Genomic DNA, 21379 nt, shown 5'->3' on the forward strand with positions numbered 1-21379 from the left:
GCAAGTGCGTAGTGGAAAATGTAGTAAAAACATTAAGAAGCTATTAGTGATTCCATGATTGGATGGCTTTTTGCAGGTGCTCATCTAGTTTTGTGTGTATGTGTTTGGTGTTTCTTTTGCAGTAGCCCTCTTGACTTTGACTGAAAATGAACTCTTTACAACACATAGTGACCAAGGGACGTGACCAAGGTGAAGATGGCCTGAGATCTTCACTCATCTTTCTCGAGATACTGGACTAAGTGAAACGTTCTCTACCTTCAACATACGCTCACTGCATGATTAGTGCAAAAACACTTCCCTCTTCATGCTTATTGAGATATTCTAGTATTTTGTGGAAAGTGTAAATTTGCTTAAAATGCTGTGCTTACCTTCCTGTGCAAGCTAAGGTGGTTCCTTCTTACTCGAATCCGTGGGAGGCATACTGTATTTGTGCACACTACACATTTTAAGCTCCATACCACCACCAACACTCCCAAAAACTAACAGTAAAGGTAAAGAATGTTGCAGGACAACACTTGACCTTGTTAGAAGGTCGACTTTATACATGCAAAACAACAATATTGAGCAGAGGTGTGGGTTCCCAGGGACTCTGTACACTCCCCTGCACTAACACTAATGGTAATTGGGCATTTGCTTAAAGATTCTCCCACAGAACTGGCTATTATTGCCTGAAGAAACAAGACTTTGAATATCTCAGATGCTGTTCTTAATCATTTTCAGAGATGTTTCCAAATTGCAATCAGGAGATCTTTCTTATTAGAAAGTCCAATTGTCACTGTGGTGGCTGTGACATCCCCTTAATGTAATTAATTTGCTCTGTGGTAAGATATATGCTAATCATTACCACTTGGTAGATGTTAAAATATTATGAAAGATATGTACGGAAAAATGTACACCCCTAAACAGAAAGGAATTATTAAAATAAAGTAATTTACAAACCTCTCAGCACTAATTAGTGTCCAACTCTAAGTGGGTCAATTCCTTAGGATAATATTAAAGGCTTATTAGAATCACCACTTTTCTCTTTTCCTTAGCTTAATGACTTACTTAGAATTTATCCTTCCTTTATTTTAAATTATCTGTGCCATCTAGCATGCAAATAAAACACTATAACCCAGAGAAATAAGCCACGTCCTCGCCCTCTCCCCTCAGCCCCTGAACACCCATCCTGATCCTTTCCCTTGCCCTCCACACGCTTCTTCTAAAAGGAAGGAGAACTCCTTGAGTCCTTTGGAGAGTGACTTGTCTTATCACTGAGTTGGAAGGAGTTTAATTAGGTCATCACGTGTGGTGATGAGACGTACGCAGCACACCGCTCTCCCCACTGCTGCTTAAAATGCGAGGACAGGTGGTCAGAAGCCACACGCACCAGACAGTCTGTTGCCACAGTGGCACTTGGGTGTGGCTCTGTCATCTGTCCCCACGGTAGAAGGTAAATCATCTCCAAATCTTGCTCTCCGTATCCTTTTGTTTGGGGCCTTCATCACTGGCTCATTTTGTGGCTTTTATCAGTGGATTATATTGTGAAATTTTGTGATCCCTGGTGGCCTGTGTTCTGGATCCCAACCTGTTTGCCATCTCGCCTCTTCTCGAGAAGCAGCACACATTGTATTAACTTATGTCTCTTGTTAAATAAGGATAATGTCTTTGTGTTCTGTCCAAAGCTATATTGGAAAAGATAAATATTATATTGTTTTATGCAAATGAAGGAATGCAATAAAGAGTAAATATACTTGAAAATGTTCTGTAGACAGTATTTAATATAAAACAACAGCTCACTGGCAGGACAGTGTGAAGAGGAGGGAGCTCTGGAAAGAAACCCCTCTTTGTTTTGTTACACCTAACCAAAGGAGATGGGTGGTTTTTGTTTTAAAAATATCTTATTTAGAAAATACAGTTACTTGAAAAGAAAGGCCATTAGCATATCAAAATGCTGATAAATAGCAAGAATCTATATACTTGTGCTTTATGCTTATTTTATCTTCTTGGAAAACAGAGCAATGAACAAAGTAGCAAGAAACCAGAAGAAAAGGCTGTTTCCCAGTTAAAACTGCTCCTTCCTCTGAGGAAGGGATCCTGCACCCTCAGTGACAGCCCCCGTGGTTCATGTTGGTGTCCTCCGTGGTTTTGACATTTTTCTGAGCTATCAGGTCTCAGGCTGAATGAACTCTGATGCTCTACACTGGCCCAGGCAAGAGGTAGCTCAGAATCAGCAGGAATTTCAACATCAGGGTTGACTCCCCAGGACCCCTGAGGAGAGGACCCTGAGGCCAACCTGGTCCCCATCTTGCCTTGAGAAGGTGGGTTCTGGAAGTGCTTGAGCACCCAGCACAGCTGGTGAGCGGTAGGCTCTACTCAGGCACCTTGAAGGCCTTCACCTGTGGATGGCTTAAGCGACCACTGTGCTGCCAAAAGATGTCATTAAAAGGGGGGTTTAATATACCCTTGTTAGATTTTGACATCTTCACTGTGATCCTTTTTTGAAAAAATGTAATACAAAAACTGTAATCATAGTTAATATCCAATGTAAGTTTTGCTTTAAGGCTGTCTTTCCCCCAACCCCCAGGTCCCAGTGATTGAACTCAGGGGCACTCAACCACTGAACCACATCCCCAGCCCTATTTTGTATTTTATTTAGAGACAAGGTCTCACTGAGTTGCTCACTTTGCTGAGACTGGCTTTGAACTAGTGATCCTCCTGCTTCAGCCGCCCAAGCCTCCAGGATTATAGGCGTGCACCACCACACCCGGCTAAGGCTGTCTTTTCATAGCTTAAAAATTAGTCAGTAGCCACTGTTTTAAGTTTCATCCACACATCACAAAATCATGGAGTAGATTCAAGTGTGTATAATAATCAAATCCGATCAGAAACCTTGCTAAGGCACTGAGTCAGCCCTGATCACCCAACCAGCCCAAACAGAAGCCGAGACAGAGGCAGGGTTTCGTTTTCCTTGCCTGGCAATTTGGTCTGCAGCCTCTTCAAAGAAGTGACTAGGCTACGTGTGTTTGAAAGTTCAAAAAAACATGTAAATTTCAGAACTTATTGCAAAATGATCTGAAGTTTTTCATCAACTGGCAGGCTGTGCCAAGACTAGGTCCCAGAGATGAGCCCACAGAGGGCATGTGACGCATGGACACTGCAGCTAAGGCGTCGAGATGCAGAGATAGTGCCTGTGATCAGCTCGAATCCCATCTAGGTGAGGACAGAATTTGTAAGGACTCAGGTGGGAGATTTTCCCAGCACAGTCTCCACAGGACTGACTCTGCCTCACTCTTTTGTGAGTGTGATTAGGGGTCCTAGAAAGTTCTGTTAAGCTGGAAATGATAGGGGAACAGCCTTACTTAGCTGAACTGACTGAACTGACCTCCCTCTTCTGTAGAGCAGCCACCACATCAGCACAAGTCCACGGCCATGTGGAGACAGCAGGAGGTGCATCTAGAATGATCTCACCATCCAGGTCCCCCTTGTGTTTTCCTCAGTCTTTTCCTCTCCTTTACCTTCTCTCCTTTTGCCTATTTTTCTGTCTCCCCCTTGAACTCATGCACACTTCCCTTCTTTCTTCATAAAACAATATTGCTTGAGGGCTGGGGCTATAGCTCAGGGGTAAAGCTCTTGCCTAGCACTTGTGAGGCACTGGGTTCAATCTTTAGTACCACATAAAAACAGGTAAATTAAATAAAGGTATTGTGTCCGTCTACAACTAAAAAAATACATATATATGTGTGTGTGTGTGTGTATATATATATATATATATATATATGAAGTTCATGAACTTCTAGTGGCCATTTCTAATCTAAAGTTAGGGATGCGGTGCACACCTGTAATCACAGTGACTCAGGAGGCTGAGGCAGGAGGATTTCAGGTTTGAGGCCAGCCTCAGCAACTTAGCAAGACCGTCTCAAAATTAAAAATATTTTAAAATGGGCTGGGGATACGACTCAGTGGTAAAGTGCACATTGGACTCAATCCTCAGGGCTTCCGAAATACAACAAATAGCAAAAATAGAGTTAGAGATGTGGAAGGGGCACAGACAACTCATCTCCACTGCACAGGGTAGACTGTTTTGTTTTCCTGTTTTTATGAAGTGAGGCGAGTAACATTCATTCCTAACAAATACAGATCAGGAGAGAGAAGAAACACCCGAGCTGTTCTCAAACAGTGCGCCTAACAAACTGAAGGTGGCGTTTTACAGGGAGGTCTGAAACTAAAGGACCGTGTATTGTGGTAAAACTGAGTGGCAGCTTTCCCGGCCTTGAGAACTCAGAACTTGGGAGCTTCAGGTAAGTCCTTCGGAAGCAGCAGTCCAAGGAAAGAACCCTGTTCCCCTGGAACAGACCACCTGTAGGTCCTTCTGCCCACACTAACCTACAGCTTCCAGTGACTCTTGCTGCAGACCACCCAGAGCCCAGGGCGCACCATCTTCTTGCCAACCAACCTACCTCTTGTGCAGCCCAGCGTCTGCAGGGACGGGGTCTTTTCTGGTCAAGCTTCATTTTCAATTGCGTGAACTCCAATAAATAGAGTTGAAAATACAGTAAGGAGGGAATTAAGACAGCATCCAGCCCTGTGGTCTGCTGGCCTTGGGCCACGTCTTTTAGGAGTATCTGGGACATTAATGTGTACATCGAAAATACTTGAGTCCGTGAAATGACTTATGGCCCAAATTCCTTGTTAGAAGTTGACTTACAATAAAATAAGCCCTTAAGACAGTCCTGTAGGAGATCAGACCTACTCTCTGTGACATCGCAGAAGATCTTACTTAGAGAAGAAATGATCTTATTTTAGCTTACTTAATTAACTGAGGCTACCACATTCAGAATCAGATATTCTTGACCTGAACATGAATCTGGAAACTCCACACATGGTACAATGTATCCATTTTAAGTTTGTTTACCTTCTCTTTAATGGCTTAACAGAAAAAAACTGCATGATGAAATATATTTTCTCCAAATATATATATATTTATATAATATATAATCTTAGTTAACTCAAAGGTATATACATTGTATAATAAATAATATTTATAAAAAGAGACTTTTTGAATATAAAATCAAAAAGATCAACAACTTCTACAACTTTTTACAAAACTTTGGATACAGCAGGTTGGTAGGAAATTTCCGTTGGATACTATGACCTGACTACAGCGAGAATAATTACAATGCACTCATGAACTATTATTAAATAATTACTTGTCAGCTACTTGAATACGTCCCCGAAACATGACTTTATCACTTTTAATATAGAATACATAGATATGAAAAGACTTTTAAAAATTTGTATCCATTCTGCTGAAGTATTCGCACATAAAGCAAGCATTAACCGGTTGATGTGATTTAAAACTTTTCAGACTAAGATGAAATGGGGAGGAGTGTCTGGGACTCTAGGAGGGGTGGGATGTGGATCTTTAGCAGGGCTGGTGGCCAGCAGGTGCAAAAGGCCAGGCAGCCTCCTAGATGACAGTCTTGGCAAGCCTGCCTGCACAAACCGGGGATCGCTGACCAGGTACCTTAGGTCAGCGTTAGGTAGACCCAAGACAGAAGGGAGAAAGGAAAGACAAATCTTTATTTTGCTCTGTTCCCCTGTTACTGATTCTCCTTAAGAGAGTTGTCGGGTTGATCCTATCTGTCAAAGCCATCTGCCTCCATTGGGTTCGCCTCCTGCAGGACCAGTGTGCATCAAGGAGCACTCTGCTGGGAGATCTCCCCCAGAGCAAGTGACTGCTTGCCCCCTTTGAACACCTAATCTAGATCCTTGAACCTGTAAGGGTTGATGGTATCTCACATGCAGGCGACGGGGAAAAGCCGTGTTAAAGAATTCTGTTTACTCACAAGGGCCAAAGAGAGAAGGCAGCTGATTAGAGAGGAAACAGGGATCTGATCTCTTTCTCTGATGACCTAAAGTCCAACAGCTCTAGCTGGAGTTGTTTTTATGGAGAATCTGCAGGTGAGCAGGGCTAGGATTGACAAGTCCCTCCAAAGACACTGCTTGTTTCTGTAGGAAGCCATTTGAGCTGGAGAAGACTTGCCCCCATACATAACCTATATACAATGCCCACTACCAAAAAAAAAAAATCTGCATTAACGATGGAGACTGCAGAATGGTAGAAAAAGATTTTGAGATCTGACGGCCTCTCGTGCAGAACAGGGCTATAGAGAAAGTGAGACTGAGAAGAACTCGGCTGCTCTTCAAACAGCTTACCAGGGCACCAGAACTACTTCTTCAAAACTCAGAATCCTCCTCTAACGATCGGGACCTCCCCACCACTCCATCCTAACTAAACCTATGGCTTTTATCAGTATGTGACAGTGTTATCAGATTTGAATGGGAGTAGACAGAAAAGGAGACTGCAGGGGTTTGTCCTACTTTGTAACTCCCACCTCACAGGCATCTTGGAATGTCACCATCAGAAGCAGCTTGGAGACGGATTCTTGCCCATGCTCATGTCTTTCCCACCAGGCCGAGAGCTCGCATTAGCCCAGCCTGTTCTGTCGGAGTAGATTTTTTTTTTTTCATTTTTATTTTCTTTAACATGTGCAAAGGTAAGCCTCGGGTCTGTTCCTACCAGACCCTGGAGAACTAAAAAGAAAGCCCCTCTGTAAAAAAAAAAAAACCACACACCGTCCAGAGCAGGGTGAGAAACGTGAAGATGGGAGGGGGGAGCGCCTCCCATCAGCAGGCTGGCGGGGTCCAGTCACTTCCCAGGTGCAGCTGGCAACAGTCCGTGCTCCTTGCTGGCGGATGCCAAGGGTTGGCTGGCTCTAGGTCCTGCTTCCCGTGGGACTTCAGTGAATCCGCCCAGCCGCACACTTTACCCCTTCCCAGTGTCCTTTGGGAAAACAAATGGGAAGAGTCAGAAACCTCATTCCTCTCCCGGGGGGACAACCTCTAGGGGTGCAATGATAGGAGGTCTCGACACTTCATTTGTGCTTAAAAAGGAGGGACCCTGGCTTCCTCATGCTCAAACCTCCAGCCTGCCACGGAGGGAGGGAGTCCACAGAAATCCTACCTCCCCACTGCTAGCTGAGGGCCTCGGGCACAGGAGGCCAGGCGACTGCCCTAAGGCAGGAACTCGCCTTGTATAGAGGTGGAGCACCCTCACCAGTCTGAGCACTAGTCCCCAACCTCGAGTCACTCCGGGCAGGACTAGTGCCAGGCACAAAGCATTTCTGTGTGGCCCGGGGTAGCCTGATGATGAGCTGTCCAAATGGGAGAAGGTCCAGTGAAGCCTACTTCCTTCCTGTGGATGCACCAAGGTGTGTGCAACTTCACTCCTGAGTTCCCTCTCACAAAGGATGGAGGCACAAAGCCACTTCACAGGCATTCCCAACATCCCTCAGCTCCTCCAGGGGCCTACAGGGCCAGTACAAGACGCTACAGAGGCCAAACAGGCTCAGCAGGATTACAGGGATACACCCAACATCCCGCAGCAGGTCAGCAGCAGATCCAGGACCTGGGGTCGGCCAGGCCACTTGACGTGTTCAGTCTTTCTAGTTCACTCTGGTTCCAACATGGGAATAACAAGGTACCGACCAGTGGTTAACTGGAGACCGTGGACAAACCTACGAGTGATGGAAAAGGTGTTTCCCCTCACAGGAAGGACCTGGGCAGGACCCTTCCCTTCCTGAACAAAGTCAGTGTGACTGGCTCTCCCCCAGGTGTGAAGAGGGCGTGGCTGGCTCTGTGGCTACCTTTTCTACCTGCACTGCCAAGACCCCAAGGTAGCCAAGAGAAATCTTGAGGCTCTGTCCCCTGTAGTCCCTGTCAGTTTATCTCTTGGGCACTCATCAGTGTCCATGTGGATGAAAGGATGGGAAGAAGTAACCAGGACTCAGCTAATCTATTGGTCTATGACTCCAAACCAAGCAGCAAACCTGGGGAGTCACTCTTGGTTAGCCCTGCGTGGCCTGGAAATCTCAGCTGTCTTCATGAACCCTGGACCATGCGCCAAGCTCTTCCTGTGCATGGTCTAGTCCACGGGACAGTCCAGCAAGACACGGCTCAGTTCACAAATGAGGAAAGCAGGGCCCCAAGAGCAAAAGAGCTTGCCCGGATTCACTCAAAAAGTTGACTATTTATGAAAAAGCCACCATACTGGGAAATGTTATCTACTTGTCCCCCCATGTGGGAGAGGCCTGGGACTAGAACCACATGGATGTGGGGGGAAAGAGGGCTGGTGAAGAGCACAGACTTTATTTTATTTTATTTTTTTTGCAGAGGATTGAACTCAGGACCTCCAAATGCTAGGAAAGCTCTCACCAAGCTACACTCCCTCCTCCTTAGGGTCAGCATTAGAAGAGGGGTTGGAATTGGGGGATTTTCTGGACAGGGAGGGCTAACCCAGCACCTCCTGCCTTGCCTGGCAGATCTTAGCTGCCCATGAAGAGCAGGGACAGAGCTGCAGCCTGCCTCCTGGAGCCACCGATGGGGCTTGGGCACTGCTGCTGTGGCCAGGCCTCAGCCAATAGCTCACACATCCATTTGTGAAACAGGCAGGCTCACAAATGGCCCTCTCGGCCCCATTCAATACTAGTGTTCTGAAACCCAGAGGTCCCCACGGCCTCTTCTCAGGATCAGGATCAGGATCTCACTGAAAAGGAGGGACACTATGCTGCCTCTGGTTCTGGTGAGCCTCAGAAGATGGTCACTATAGTTTTCAAACATTCCTTCCACCTTGACAGGCTGCAGCTGGCCTGTGAGTCCTCTTCCCCGTTGACTTTTCTATCATTTCAAAAAGCAATAAATGAGACTGCCAAAGTAATGATGCTATTTCTTTGCACAATGACCGCCCTGTGTCATGACTCTCTGATAGTGTTTATCACACTTCATTAGTGGTGTACTCAGAGAAGCATTCACATCTGTTAGCTAATTTGAGCCTCATATAAATTCGGCTTCACCAGCACGGTACCGATGAAGAAACTAGGGATCGAGGGTTGGACAGCTGGCAAGTGGTGGCCCTGGAGCTCACCTTTGTCCTCTCCCCGCCCCCCCCCATGGCTTTTATCCTGCTGTCAAGTAAGGTCATGCCTTTGGCTGCCTTTCTGGACTCTGTCAAGACATAACTTGACCTCCCCAGAGGGACTTCCTGGGAAGAGGGTCACCCTTCAACCAGTGCTCTTGGTCAGGTACCTCCCACCCCCCACCTCCCCTCCCAGCCTCACACAGCACAGACCAGAACCACTACTCCAGGCACCTGTGTGGAATGGGACCCCGAGTGGGCTACTCTCCCCCAAACCTACCCTGGAAGCCATGACCCCGCAGGCAAGTGCTTCCCAATTGACCCAGCACTGTCCCCAGCGTCCTTCCACCTGCTATTCATGGCACCTCTGGTGAGGATGAGATGAGGAAATGGGTCAATGAGGAAGATCTTGTCTGGGTCACAGGGTTGACTAGACCAGGGCTAGGCCTAATTCCAAAGCCTGTGCTCACGCCTCTATGCGCCAGACCCCATCTCAGAGGAGGAGAGGAAGAAAGGCCTCTCTGGCCTTAGAAACCTGCCACGCCCAAGGCTCCAGGCCCATCCTACGTCCATGGTAACCTATCCTGGGGTCCTATGGATCTGAGAGCCAGGGCACCAGGCCTCCCACGCAGGTCACCTCTGGGAAGCTTGGGAACACAGTCCACCAGCCTTTGATCCCTTGATTACGCATCATAGTCACTCTGAACTTGAATCCCTCCTCCTCCCCATCATCATCATCCATAAACTCCATGAGACTCTGTGAGAGTGCTCCCTGCTCCACCCAAGCTTCAGATCTGTTGGGATATGGGCTTATCTGCCACTCCCCCACCCACCTCCCTGACACTCGAAGGATTTATGTTTGTGCAAAAACTTGCCCTCTAAGTTCCAGGTAGGAGCAAAATAACTCTGCCCCAGGGTTAGAAGAAACCTCAGCCCATTATTTCAGGTATTTTAACCTCCTCATTTGATAACACGAAAACCAAGACCCAAGAAGTGAAAAAAAACAGAAAGTTAGGGACAAAGTTGAGACCAGACATCAGGTCTCCCAGCTTCCAAGCCCATAGTGCCTCTCTTCTGGCCCCATAGCTGCTCAAAAGTGATGGCCAGTGGCCAAGCAAAAACCTAATCTGGCTCATAATTTACCAAATTGTATAGGAATTTTAATTAATTGCTTTTGTTCTGTGTGCATATACTTAGTTATCTGTGTTTTGTACAATCCACCAAGTTGCTGAGAACCATTTCTACTGAAGTTTGGGAAATCCTGGCTTCTTATTTTGGCTGTGGGGACTTTTGTATCTTGGATAGCTCATAAATAGACTGGGCTGGTGGGCGAGGCAGCATAGGCCTGACTTGGGAGGCTGAGGCAAGAGGATCGCAAGTTCTGAGCCAGCCTCATCAACTTAGAGATGCCCTGTCTCTAAATAAAAAAATAGAAAGGGCTAGGGATGTCACTCAATGGTAGAAAGCCCATGAGTTTAATCCCTGGTAAAGAAAAAAAGGAGGAGGAAGAGGAGGAAGAAGAGGAAGAAGAAAGAGGAAGGAAGGAAGCAAGGAAGGAAGGAAGGAAGGAAGGAAGGAAGGAAGGAAGGAAGGAAGGAAGGAAGGAAGGAAGGAAAGAGAATGGGTGGGTCAAGAAGAGGAGACGGGCAAGCTCAAGTGTCCCCCTCCCCGACCCTGAGCCCTACCTGGCTCTCTACTTGCAGGTGTGCACATCGTAGATGCGGATGCACTCCTGGCAGCTGACGTAGCAGCACCAGTGGAAGATGCAGTGGCACTTCTCCTTCCGCTTCTCCGTCCTCGTGTTATGGCCTCGGCCACAGCAAAGCAGATCGCAACCATCAATGCCATGGGAGGTGACATTGCAAGTCCGGTCCCTGGTGCCAAAGGAGCCCGTCTCTGGGTTGGGTTCACAAAAGTTGGGGGAGTTCTCATAGTAGACCAGGTCCCTCTCGGTAGGTGGCTTGAAGAGCGCGTACTTGGCCCGGAGAGTCTCCACCCAGCCTCGGGACTCCCGGTGCTTCTCCACCACCATCTCTGAGGCGCTGTCGTACTTGTCCTTGAGGAAATCCCCAATAGCACGGAAGTCAGGCTGAGCCCACCAGCAGGTCTTCACCTCACAGCTGCCCGACAGCCCATGGCACTTGCACTTGAGGTGCATGTGATCCAGGATGGTCTGGGGAAGAGGAGTAGCAGTTGGCAACGGACCCCACCTGGGAGCACTCTGCCCACCCACCCTCATCCCTCTGGCCTCATGAACTCCTACTCTGCTCCAGGAAGAGAATGGATGGGGACTGAGGTATGGATCAAAAGATTCTAGTTTCCCCCTCACACCCTCATCACGATTCATTTCTCCAAGTGGTAGGAAATAGGGATTATTATTCCCATTTAACGGAGGGGACACTGAGGCTGGGAGCTTTGGTTAGTAGCCTGGGGTGAAACACCCATAGGAAGGGATGGAGGCCGAATTCAAAGACAGCTCCACACCTGCACAGTCAGCCAAAATGCACAGGACAGGCGTGGGTACCTGCTGGGGGTGGGGTGGCCACATTCCCAGCTGACTGATCCCCTAGAGAAACCAAGAACAGCCCAGGGAGGAAGAGGGGCGGACAGAATGGGCGACTGTGGGGTGTAGCTGGGAACCAAGTCTGGCCAAAAGGAAAGGGAAGCCGGATGCACAGGGCCTCCGAAAGGGGCCAAGCCAGGCCAGGGGAAGGCTGGGGTCCCAGGTGCGCTCCCAGCAGGGTTGGGGCTAGGGCAGCCGCGGCTCACCGTGCGGCCTGCCTCGTTGTTGTGTTTGTTCATTGCCGAGCGCGCATCTGGCCTGTTCTCACGCGCATCTGCAAACTCCCGGGACACGAGCACCCCGAAATCGGCGTCCTCGCTGCAGCCGCCCCACTTCCAGCCTTCTCCGGGTGGCCCCTTATGATGAGAATCACAGCCGCAGATGGTGGAGGTGCCCTCGGCGCAGGAGCGCGTGACGGCGAAGGCCACGCCGGCCGAGGCGATGGCATGCACGAAGGCCGACTCGCGGGTGGCTGCGGGAGGGACAGGGGGAGGCAGCGCTCAGGTGGGAGCCTGGGACGCACCAGCCCTCCTCCACCTCCCCAGCTAGGAGGAGGAAGAGGAGGGAGTGTTTAATGGCTCACCAGCCCCTAAGGAAGAGGGACCATACCCTGTGGGTATCCCACTTGCTCAGGTGAGTAAACTGAAGCCCAGGGCCCCAAATGCTGCTACCGGGCAGAGTAGACTGTACAAACCGAGCAGAAATAACAACTCCTGGCAGGTGTTGATGGAATAAGGTAGCCAGGCTGTCTTGCCCCTGGCCACCTGCCCATCAGCCTCCCAAACTCCAGAGACGCCAGCACAGTCCTGAGACCTCTCCACTCCAAGAAAGTTTGAGGTCTGTGAGTGGGGAGGCCCAGGAATCTACAGCCTAAATCTACCCAATCCACCCATTTCCCGTCTGCTTGGGCAAACGTTGTTTAAAACCTTTGCTGAGCCTGGGTTACACTCTGTAAAATGGGTACAGTTTCTCTCTGCCACTGGAGTTCCTCACCAGGAAAGCAGGGGCTGGTGCCTTCGTCTTCCCCTTTCCCTTCCCTCCTCCCACCCCAAAGCCAAGGTCTTGAACTGAGAAGGTCAGGATCCTTCCAAGACAGTTGGGCAAGGACAGTTCCTCTGGTTCTGCCCCAGGGGAAATTCTCAGAGGTGTCCCCCATTTACAAGGTTAGCCACCCTCAAATGTTGGGTTTGCACAAATGCTGCGCTGTGTGTGTGTGTGTGTGTGTGTGTGTGTGTGTGTGTTTCCATTTAATATTCTTAACACTATAGATTTGCTCATTGTTGGTTAGGGAGGCAAAGGACTGCAAGACTTGCAGTTCGACATCTCCCCCCTTAAAGACGAGGACCCTAGAGCGGGAAGGTGACCGGCAACCTTGAACAGGAGGCAAGACACGAGGCAGTCCAGGGAGCCAGAACTCCCACCTCCTTTCCTGGGCTGTGGCTACCGTTCTGAGTGCTGGGGAGCAGGCGCTCCACAGACTAGAAGGTAGACTTCAAAGCCATTGCTGCCTCCTTGGGGCCCGACACCCTCCAGGGCCACCTGCAGAGCAGAGGCCAGTCCCACTTGCACCACGCTGCAACCCGCTCAGCACCCGCGACCGCGAGCCGGACGGCCGCGGCTTGGGATTCTGTGCCCCGGCGTCCATCCGGCCTCAGGCTCCCGCCGCCCCAGCCCAGATCCTCCCGGCCTCCGCGCCCGCTGGGAGGGGGCCGAGGGCGAGCTCGCGGGCGCCCCTGGCTTCCGGCGGCCCGCGGCCTCTCGCGGCGGCGGCGGCGCCCGGCCCCGGGCTGCGCTCGGTTCCCAGCCCCGGGAACGCGGGGGCGGCGGGGGCGGGGCGGGGATTAGCCTGGGAGCGGCGCTGACAGCCCCGCTGTGCCGGTCCCCGTCCGGCGGGGCCCGCTGGGCCGCTCAATCCGCCTTTGTTCGCGCGGTGTCACACCGCATTACCCGCATAATGCGGCCGCCGGGCCCGGGCCGCCGGGCCGGCCGCCACCGCGTAGCAACGGGCGGCTCCCGCGGCCGGGCCGCGCCCCCGGCCCCGGCACCGGCCGCGCGATCTCCATTGAGCCGGTGGCCCCAGCCCCCGCGCCGCGCCGAGTGGCCAGAGGGCGTGTGAATGGCGCGGCGGCCGCAGCGGGCCGGGCCGGGGGCGCGGCGGGGGGCGGCGCTCACGCCCTTTGCGAGCGGCCCGGGGACAGAGGCCTCCGGCGCCCGCGCTGCCGCCTGCTCCCGGCCATCGCGGCCTCGTCCCTTCCGGCCGCTGACCCCCCCAACCCCATCCCCTCTGGGCTGCTCCTCTGTGCCTTCAGCCGACGTCCCGGGTCGCCCCTCCGGGCCGGCCCAGCCCCTGGGGTTGTTCTCGGCCAGCGCCTAAGACGCGCGCCCCGAACAGCCGGACTCCGGGTCGCCTGAGTCTCCAGGCGGTGGTCAGAGATTAAACCTTGGCTGCCCCCATAGCCGGAGGCCTCGGGCTTGCCAATCGGTGCAAACGTTGGGGCGGGGGTGTGCAAAAGGGCCTAGAGGCAGGTTGGAGCCCGGGTTCACCGCCCGCGCGCCAGGCACTGGGGCGCGTGGGCGCCTTCCCCGAGACTCACCCCTCGGTTTTCATCAGAGCCCCAGCATCTCTGACCTACACCCTTTGCCCCGCAACACAAACCCTCCCTCTTCCAATTTAGGGACGAAGGCATGTGCCAGACCCACAAGCGCAAGGTAGAACGTCAAACAATGAGAGCCGGCCAAAAGCTCAAAGACCCGCTTCTCACGGGCTAATGTCAGCAGCGGGAAGAGCAGTCAGAAGCTGGCGAGCGCGTCGCGACGCCAGGCTGTTTGATTAAGCGCTACCTGGCCCAAGGTGGGGCAGCGGAAGCCGGTGAGACCGACACGCCGGCGAGATCTGGTTTGAAATGCAAGCCGCCGCCACTTGGCCCCAATTAGAGGCCAAACCTTTTATCTAAACAAGGAATAATTAGCTTTGGTAATAGAAGCGTAAACAGAATCATCATCCATTGATTTGCTAATTGCCCTCCCATCCCATGATAATAGCCAGCATTTTGCCTGTAGGTCTGACAGACCCTGTGCACCTGAGGCACAGGTAAAGGGGTATTACACTCTAAAATGGGAGTAGTCAGTCGCTCCACCCCCGCCACTCCGCGCCCTGTAGACTGGCACTCAGATACCTTTTCTTTCTGGTGTAAATGCAGCTATGGATTCCTTCTTCTAATAAAAGGAGGGAGGAACGTGCTTCCTGGTTTGAATGGAAAACTCCAGTGAAGGAAAGACCCAGCTACTTACTAAATTCTTGAACTCTACAATTCCTCCAAGAAGTGCCCATTTCTAGCCCAGAGCCCAAGAGCCCGAAAGTCCCCTTACTGGGAGCTGTTGTCCCAGCAGCCCTCCCTCCATTAAACTGTCAAATCACCTTCCTCTCAACCACTCGAGGTTCAGCCAATTAGTACCCCAGGTTGCAAGACTGCTGGAAAGTTACCTAGGCACCAGTGTGCACATCATGATTTGTGGACTTACATAATTTGCAGGGGATGGGGACTAACAGAAACTCTCAGGGGGTACCCCGGGGGCAATAAAATATGCTCAGCCCCCGGCAGCTTCCTCGCCCCTGAGGACTTCCGTGTGGGGTGGCAAAGCCCCACCCCCACCCCAAAGGGGCATTTGCATAGCATTTAGCACAGCTTTGGGGAAATGTCCCAAATGTCCACATCAAAGCCTGGGGTACCTGCTGTGCAAGACAGGAAGGAAGGCCTCGGGGCTCTTTGGTGCCTGCCCTCGAACCTCAGGATCCTACAGCATCTGAGGGCTGCCCAGCCCCCAGCAGCACTGGAGAAAGGTGTGGAAGACATGGAGACAGCCCAGAGGAAGACCTGAACCACTTCCACTTTTCGTGGAGGCTGCAGGTCAGCACCAGCTTCATTGCCTTCCAAGGGGACACAGCACTCAAAGCCGAAGCACCCTGAGGTAGAAGGACACAGGGTCCTGATGCCTTCCACACCTCCTCCCCGCACCTCACCCACCTCCCACCTGGCCTTCGACAGTACCTTTGTCTAGGACGGGCCCGAAGATGGCTAGGCTGTCATCTATGGTGGTACAGTTCCAGCGGCGGCCCCGGAACTGGTGCTGGCACTCCTGGATGCCCAGCTTCACACCCTCGGCCACGCTGGGCATGATCTCGATGTAATTGCGGCAGAAGCGCAGTTGCTTGGGGACCAGGCCTGGGATGGAGCCGCAGAGCAGGGGCTGTGAGCCCAGAGATGTGTACTGCTGGCCCAGGGCCAGTGACCTGTGGGCAGACAGAGGGAGGTGGCACTGTAGACACAAAGCACATGGCCCAGCATGGGCTTCACTTCATGACCCTCTGAGGTAGGAGGAAGAAGAGGAGGAATGGAGGGCCCGTGGGCCTGAACTTAAGGTCCTAAAAAACCTGGCATCTGCGTGTGCTGCCTTTGGTTCCCTGGAGGGCACACTGCTCCTCAAAAGGCAGAGCTCTGATCCAAGCAACAGTGCCTCCCGGCAAGGACATATCTAGCTTGCAGGAGAGTGGGACCAGCGGAATCTCTCTCAGGGCCCCTTGGAAACAGTGCAATGCTGTGGAAAGGACCCTGGAGTGGAAAGATGGAATTTGGGACCCAGATTTGGGTCCAGTTTCCCTGACAGGCATTGAAAGGGTCTGGCCGTGTACTCTTCTGGGAGTTCAGGATATGAGGCCACATGGAAACTTCCAGTGATTCCTGGAAAGGAAGCCAAAATTAAAGAGAGGAAGGCATAGAGGCTCATTTGACCCCAACCCTATCTCTGAAAAATCAAAGAAGCATCAGTCCCAGCAGGGAGTCGGCACACGTGTGTGTGTGCGCGCGCGCGCGCGCACGCGCACATACACACCCACCACACCGCCATGCTCCTCAGCCTCTTCCCCAGAGGCTGCATGCTCAGCTGCACTCCTGCCCGTGACTCCCCAGGGTACATATGACCATCTTTCCAGGTCCCTCGAAGTTTACAGAATGCCATCTCTCCTCCCACCTGGGCTGTTTAGCTCAGGGTCAGGAGGGAAAAGACCTCGACTCTCACCCAACACCATAGGATGTGATGAAATGAATCAAGCCACCTCAGGTTTTTGTTTTGTTTTGTTTTGTTTTGTTTTTTAGTACTGGGGACTAAACTCAGGGGCACTTGACCATTCAGCCACATCCTCAGCCCTATTTTATATTTTATTTAGAGACAGGGTCTCACTGAGTTGCTTAGCCAGGCTTTTGCTAAGGCTGGCTGTGAACTTGCCATCCTCCTGCCTCAGCCTCCTGATCTGCTGGGATTACAGGTGTGCACCACCACACCCGGCTGCCACCTCCGTCTTTTGCTCCTCATTTTTCAATCAGAATCCTATCAACCTCTTGAATTTCATAGTCTTGAAGGGAAGGGGTAGATAGGGGCAAAAAGACTATATTAGAAAACCAAGGAACTGTGGGAATCTCTACCATTCCCTCCCTTAGCACAGGAACAGCAGAAACGACATTTTGTGGGAGAAGCAAAGAAAACGCTTATTGGGTCTCAGTGGGTTTTGAGGTCAATTTTGTGATCAATCCTTGATGAGGGGAAGTGTGAGCAGGAAAAAGGAGCACCCAGGGTCCCGTCTCTTCTCCTTTGGTGTCCATCTTGACCAACCCTTGGGAAGGGGGAAGACACCAAGGGGTGCGTCAGGAAAACACACACAAAAGCTTTCTGGGCAGGGCACAAGGAAGAACCCAACATCTGCCCTCTACGGACTCTTGCTGTGTGCCAGGCACACAGGATGCGACAGACCTGGTCCGTTCTTGAATGTGGTGAGCATTCCCTCTCCCAAATGCAGAAATTGGGCTTCACAGAGGAACTAGCTCGCCCAAGGCTTTTTGTGCCAGGTCTGTGGCAGCTCAGATTAGGCTGTTTGCCACCTTCCCCGAAGCCTTCCTTTGAACTCAGGCTAGCTCCTGGTTCCAGTCAGCTTACAGAGAGTCCAAGGGAAGGAGCTCCAGGCACCCTGGAGGTGTGCATCCACCCGCCTGAGCTGCCTCTGGGCTCAGATGTCAAGGGGAGAAGCGACTCATTATTCCATTGATTTAACTTGGGAAGAGGAACTGGGGAACAAGATCTGGGAGCTCGGATGATAGCACTGATGTGACATTTCCAGATCTCAGCCACTGAGCCCTTGAGAGAGAAAGATGGGGCAGCCAGAAGTTGTGACTTGTCACCGCTAGACTGATTGATGACTTCCTCTGTGCCAGACTGAGCTCCTTCCTTGGGTAAACCTCATTTAAACCTTATAACAACCTAGCACCGAGTAGGGGCATTATGAGCAACCATTTTTACAGATGGCTTAGCCAGCCCAGACCACAGATCAACTCGAGAGTCACCCATTGAATGGAACGTGAGAATGTTATGTAAAATGAAATAAGCCAAACTCAGAAAGTCCAGTGTTATTTCTCACATGTGGAAGCTAAAGGGGAAAAAGGAAAGGGAAGGTGGGGAATCTTAGAATATTGAAGGGAGATCAGTAGACTTGAGGGAAGGGACCAGGGGGAGGGAGGAGAGGAGGGAAAGGAGAACTCTGGGAATTGATATTGACCAAATTATACTGTGACATTGTGTGCGTGTAAGAATACGTAACAACAAATCCCACCATGACGTACTACTACAATGCACCAATAAAAATGCGGGGGGAACAAAAGAGTCCCCCATTGGAACCCAGGCTACCTGACTCCAGAGACCCTGGGGCAAACCGCTTTCCACTCTGCCTGTGGGCAGTGCCTACTTGGTTTCCTGAGGACTGAGGATGGCTTCGGGCCTGGCTCTTTGCACTCTGGGCCTCAGCCCTGAGCCCACTCCGGAGTGGGAGAGCCCAGGTCCCTGACCGGCACGTGGCACATGCAGCACTTGACAGGGCTCTGCAGATCACCTTCCCCCACCCCATTTAGAGTAATTGCCAGAGCAATAAAGTATCACTTTTTGTGCCCACCTTGAGCCAGAAGTAGTTCTGTGTGCTTGTGTTTGTTGCCTTATTTAATCCTTACAATTTGGTGAGGTGGGAACATCACCATCATCACCATCATCCCATTTCATGGATGAGGAAACTGAGGCCAGGGAGTTAAGTAACCTGCCTGGGTCTGCAGGACTGTAAAGCACCAGAATTGAGCCTTCCTCCTGGCTCGGGATGCCTCTTGTTTTTTGTTTTTTGTTTGTTTGTTTGTTTGTTTTTTTACTATCCCCCTGTGCTTCAGATTGAACCCACCCAATGCTCTTGACCAGTGTGTCCAATGTCCAGGCCCTGCCGGTTGCCCTGGCCCTGCCATCACTAGAGAGGAACATCAAATGAGGGCTTGATGTAGCTGGCCTGGCACAGCATTGCTCCATAACTCGCCATCCTGAGTTATTTTCCCTCTTCCTGCCGAGCCCTGCCTCCTTACTACTGCCCAGGCCCAACCAATCGTGCACCAGAAACAGGCTGCCACAGGTTACGTCTACCCTGCCACTTCCAGGCTGCTGATCTCAAGCAATTTCCTCTCCAGCCTTGGTTTCTTCATCTTCTAAATAGACCTAATGGGAGGAGGAGTGAATGGTATAGTCCAATGCCCAGCACATAGGAAGCCCTCAAGAAATGGTGGTCACTATAGTTACCATGTGTTTCAGGACTGTCCTCAGCACTTTGTCCCCTGCCTGGTCACCAGTCGCATTTGTCCCATTATTGCATCCCCGACACCAGAACTTCTGTGGGATCACTGCCTCCCCCAAACATGCCCGGCCACCCCTGACCTCAGCTCCTGCCCACACACTGCCGGGCGTGACATTCGACCACCACAGACACATTACTTTAAGTTGGCCATGTCTGGTCGCCATGACTGAAGCACACAGGCCCCTGGGGGAGGAAACACAATGAGCCTCCTCTAACTCAGTGCTTTCTACCAAACTGTGAGGGGCTGGTATCAGATCACCTGACCACTTCCCGCCTCCAGGGCTTCACCACCCCCCACCTTTGCACCCTCAGGCCAACATCTTCCCCATCCTTCAAAACCAGATTCCTGGGTCACCTCCATTCTTAAGTCTCTCCCAGGCTCCCAGGCAGAAGTAATCTCTCCTTGTTCTTTCTGTATATTTCCTGTGCCCTGTTCAAATCTTATCAACGTGCTCAGCTGAGTTCTTTCCAATTTCATCTGCCTGGGCTGGTGGAAGTGCCCCAAGGACAGGGCTGTGTCTCCTCTCCCATGCCACACAGCCCAGCACACGTGGCCTTCCACGGGGCCGCGCACGTGATGCCCACTTGCCGATACTCCAGAAGTCCAGGAACGCCCCCTCTAAAGAGCGGGTCTCGGCCCCATCCCGTCCCCAGGCTCCCGGCATCCGGAGGTTCCACCTACACACAGGACGAGACTCCCCAGGCCCGTTAAGGAAGTTCCAAGCTGGGATCTGAGATGATGGCCAGGTCCCCAAGGGAGGTGAGGACCTGCCTGGCACCAGCAGCTGCTGAGGGGGAGGGCAGAGGGAAGCCAGACCTCCCCAGCTGGGCCAGGAGCTATTTATACCCAACTCCTGCTCATACCCTGCCCTGCCCTTCCCAAGGGCCCTGGTGCCTTTCCCCCAGGGACAGCTCATCCTCCACCCCAGCCACCCACCACCCAGCTGAACCCAGGACAGACACAGGCAGCCAGGCAGGTGGGCAGCAGGTGCCACCAAGCCACGGGCTGCTCCTGGAGCTCGATGCTGAGCTCCAGGGTGAAATGGCTCCCTCCAAATAGGCCAGACTTAAACATTTCCCATGGCCCTGTCAGACTCCTCCACCCCAGTTCTTTGTCACTAAGCCAAGGACACCTTCTTTGGCCAGAGGGCTGAGGGTGGGTCTGCCCGGTGAGCACAACCAGCAGTGCGGTCAGCCTAAGCGTCGGATCAATGTTGCACACAACATGGAGTATACAGAGCCCCACACGATCTGGTCCGAAACCGGCGTCGCTGACCCTCAGATTCCACATCCTCTAGCAGGGAGGGCAAGCTGGCCTGTGGTGCATGGGCTGTGCACTGAGCTGCTGTCCCCACACTCGCCATGATGACCCATTAAGGTTTGGAGACCTCTGCCCACCTGGGCAGCCTCCCCTGAGCCCAAACTTGGTGGGGATTTTATATTTTTTGTTTGCTTGTTTTACCTTGGAGCCTCCCAATATAGACTTTTAGAGATTGGAGGGACCTAGGGGTCAGTTAGTTCAGGGTTTGTTGGTCATTTTTCACAAATGGGCTTATACCCAACCACCCTCCTCCTCTCTGCACATAAAACAGATACCAAGAGAGGCCCATTCCTCAAAAAGTTAAACAAAATGATCATAGAGCTGGGGGCGTGGCTCAGTGGGAGAGGGCCAAGCCCCGCATTCAATTCCCAGCACTGCATGGAAAAAGAAGAAGAAAAAAATCATCATAGCACCAGCAACTCAGGAGGCTGAGGCAGGAGGATCAAGCTTTGAGGCTAACCTGGGCAACTTAGCGAGACCCTATAAAATAAAACAAAACAAAAAAACTTTTTTCTAAAAAAGGGCTGGGGATATAGCTCAGTGGTAGAAGGCCCTTGGGATCAGTCCCCAATCCCACACACATACACAAATATAGAATCCACCAATTCCATATATATATATTTTTTTCAAAGACCTGAAAATGGAGGCTCCAAGAGATTGTTGCAGACTAGTGCTCAGGTTACTCACTGTAGCCAACAGGTGAAGACAACCTGTGTCCACCAACAGAAGAATGGAACTGTGGTATACATGCATGACAGAATCGTACTCAGTCATGAAAAGGAATGACATTCTGAAATACGTTACAGCACAGGGGAACCTTGAATGTTGAGT

The 21379-nt window shown here is 51.5% G+C and overlaps 2 protein-coding genes across 2 annotated transcripts in view; one reads left to right on the plus strand and one right to left on the minus strand.

Annotated features, from left to right (window-relative positions):
* NSF (N-ethylmaleimide sensitive factor, vesicle fusing ATPase) overlaps positions 1–6588 on the plus strand; it is a 160477-nt gene extending 153889 nt beyond the window's left edge. Inside the window, exon 21 of the mRNA XM_079134983.1 lies at positions 123–6588. Coding sequence (XP_078991109.1) covers positions 123–144 — 22 coding nt within the window. The 3' untranslated portion in view covers positions 145–6588. The remainder of the gene's footprint in view (positions 1–122) is intronic.
* Positions 6589–6608: 20 nt separating this feature from the next.
* Positions 6609–21379, minus strand: part of WNT3 (Wnt family member 3) — a 40974-nt gene continuing 26203 nt past the window's right edge. Inside the window, exons 2-5 of the mRNA XM_079134989.1 lie at positions 15569–15810; positions 11726–11991; positions 10642–11129; positions 6609–6826 (exon numbers count right to left, since the gene is read on the minus strand). Of these exons, the coding sequence (XP_078991115.1) occupies positions 10650–11129; positions 11726–11991; positions 15569–15810 (988 nt within the window). The 3' untranslated portion in view covers positions 6609–6826; positions 10642–10649. The remainder of the gene's footprint in view (positions 6827–10641; positions 11130–11725; positions 11992–15568; positions 15811–21379) is intronic.

Source organism: Sciurus vulgaris (assembly GCF_902686455.1).
Source record: "Sciurus vulgaris genome assembly, chromosome: 3".
Taxonomy (NCBI): domain Eukaryota; kingdom Metazoa; phylum Chordata; class Mammalia; order Rodentia; family Sciuridae; genus Sciurus; species Sciurus vulgaris.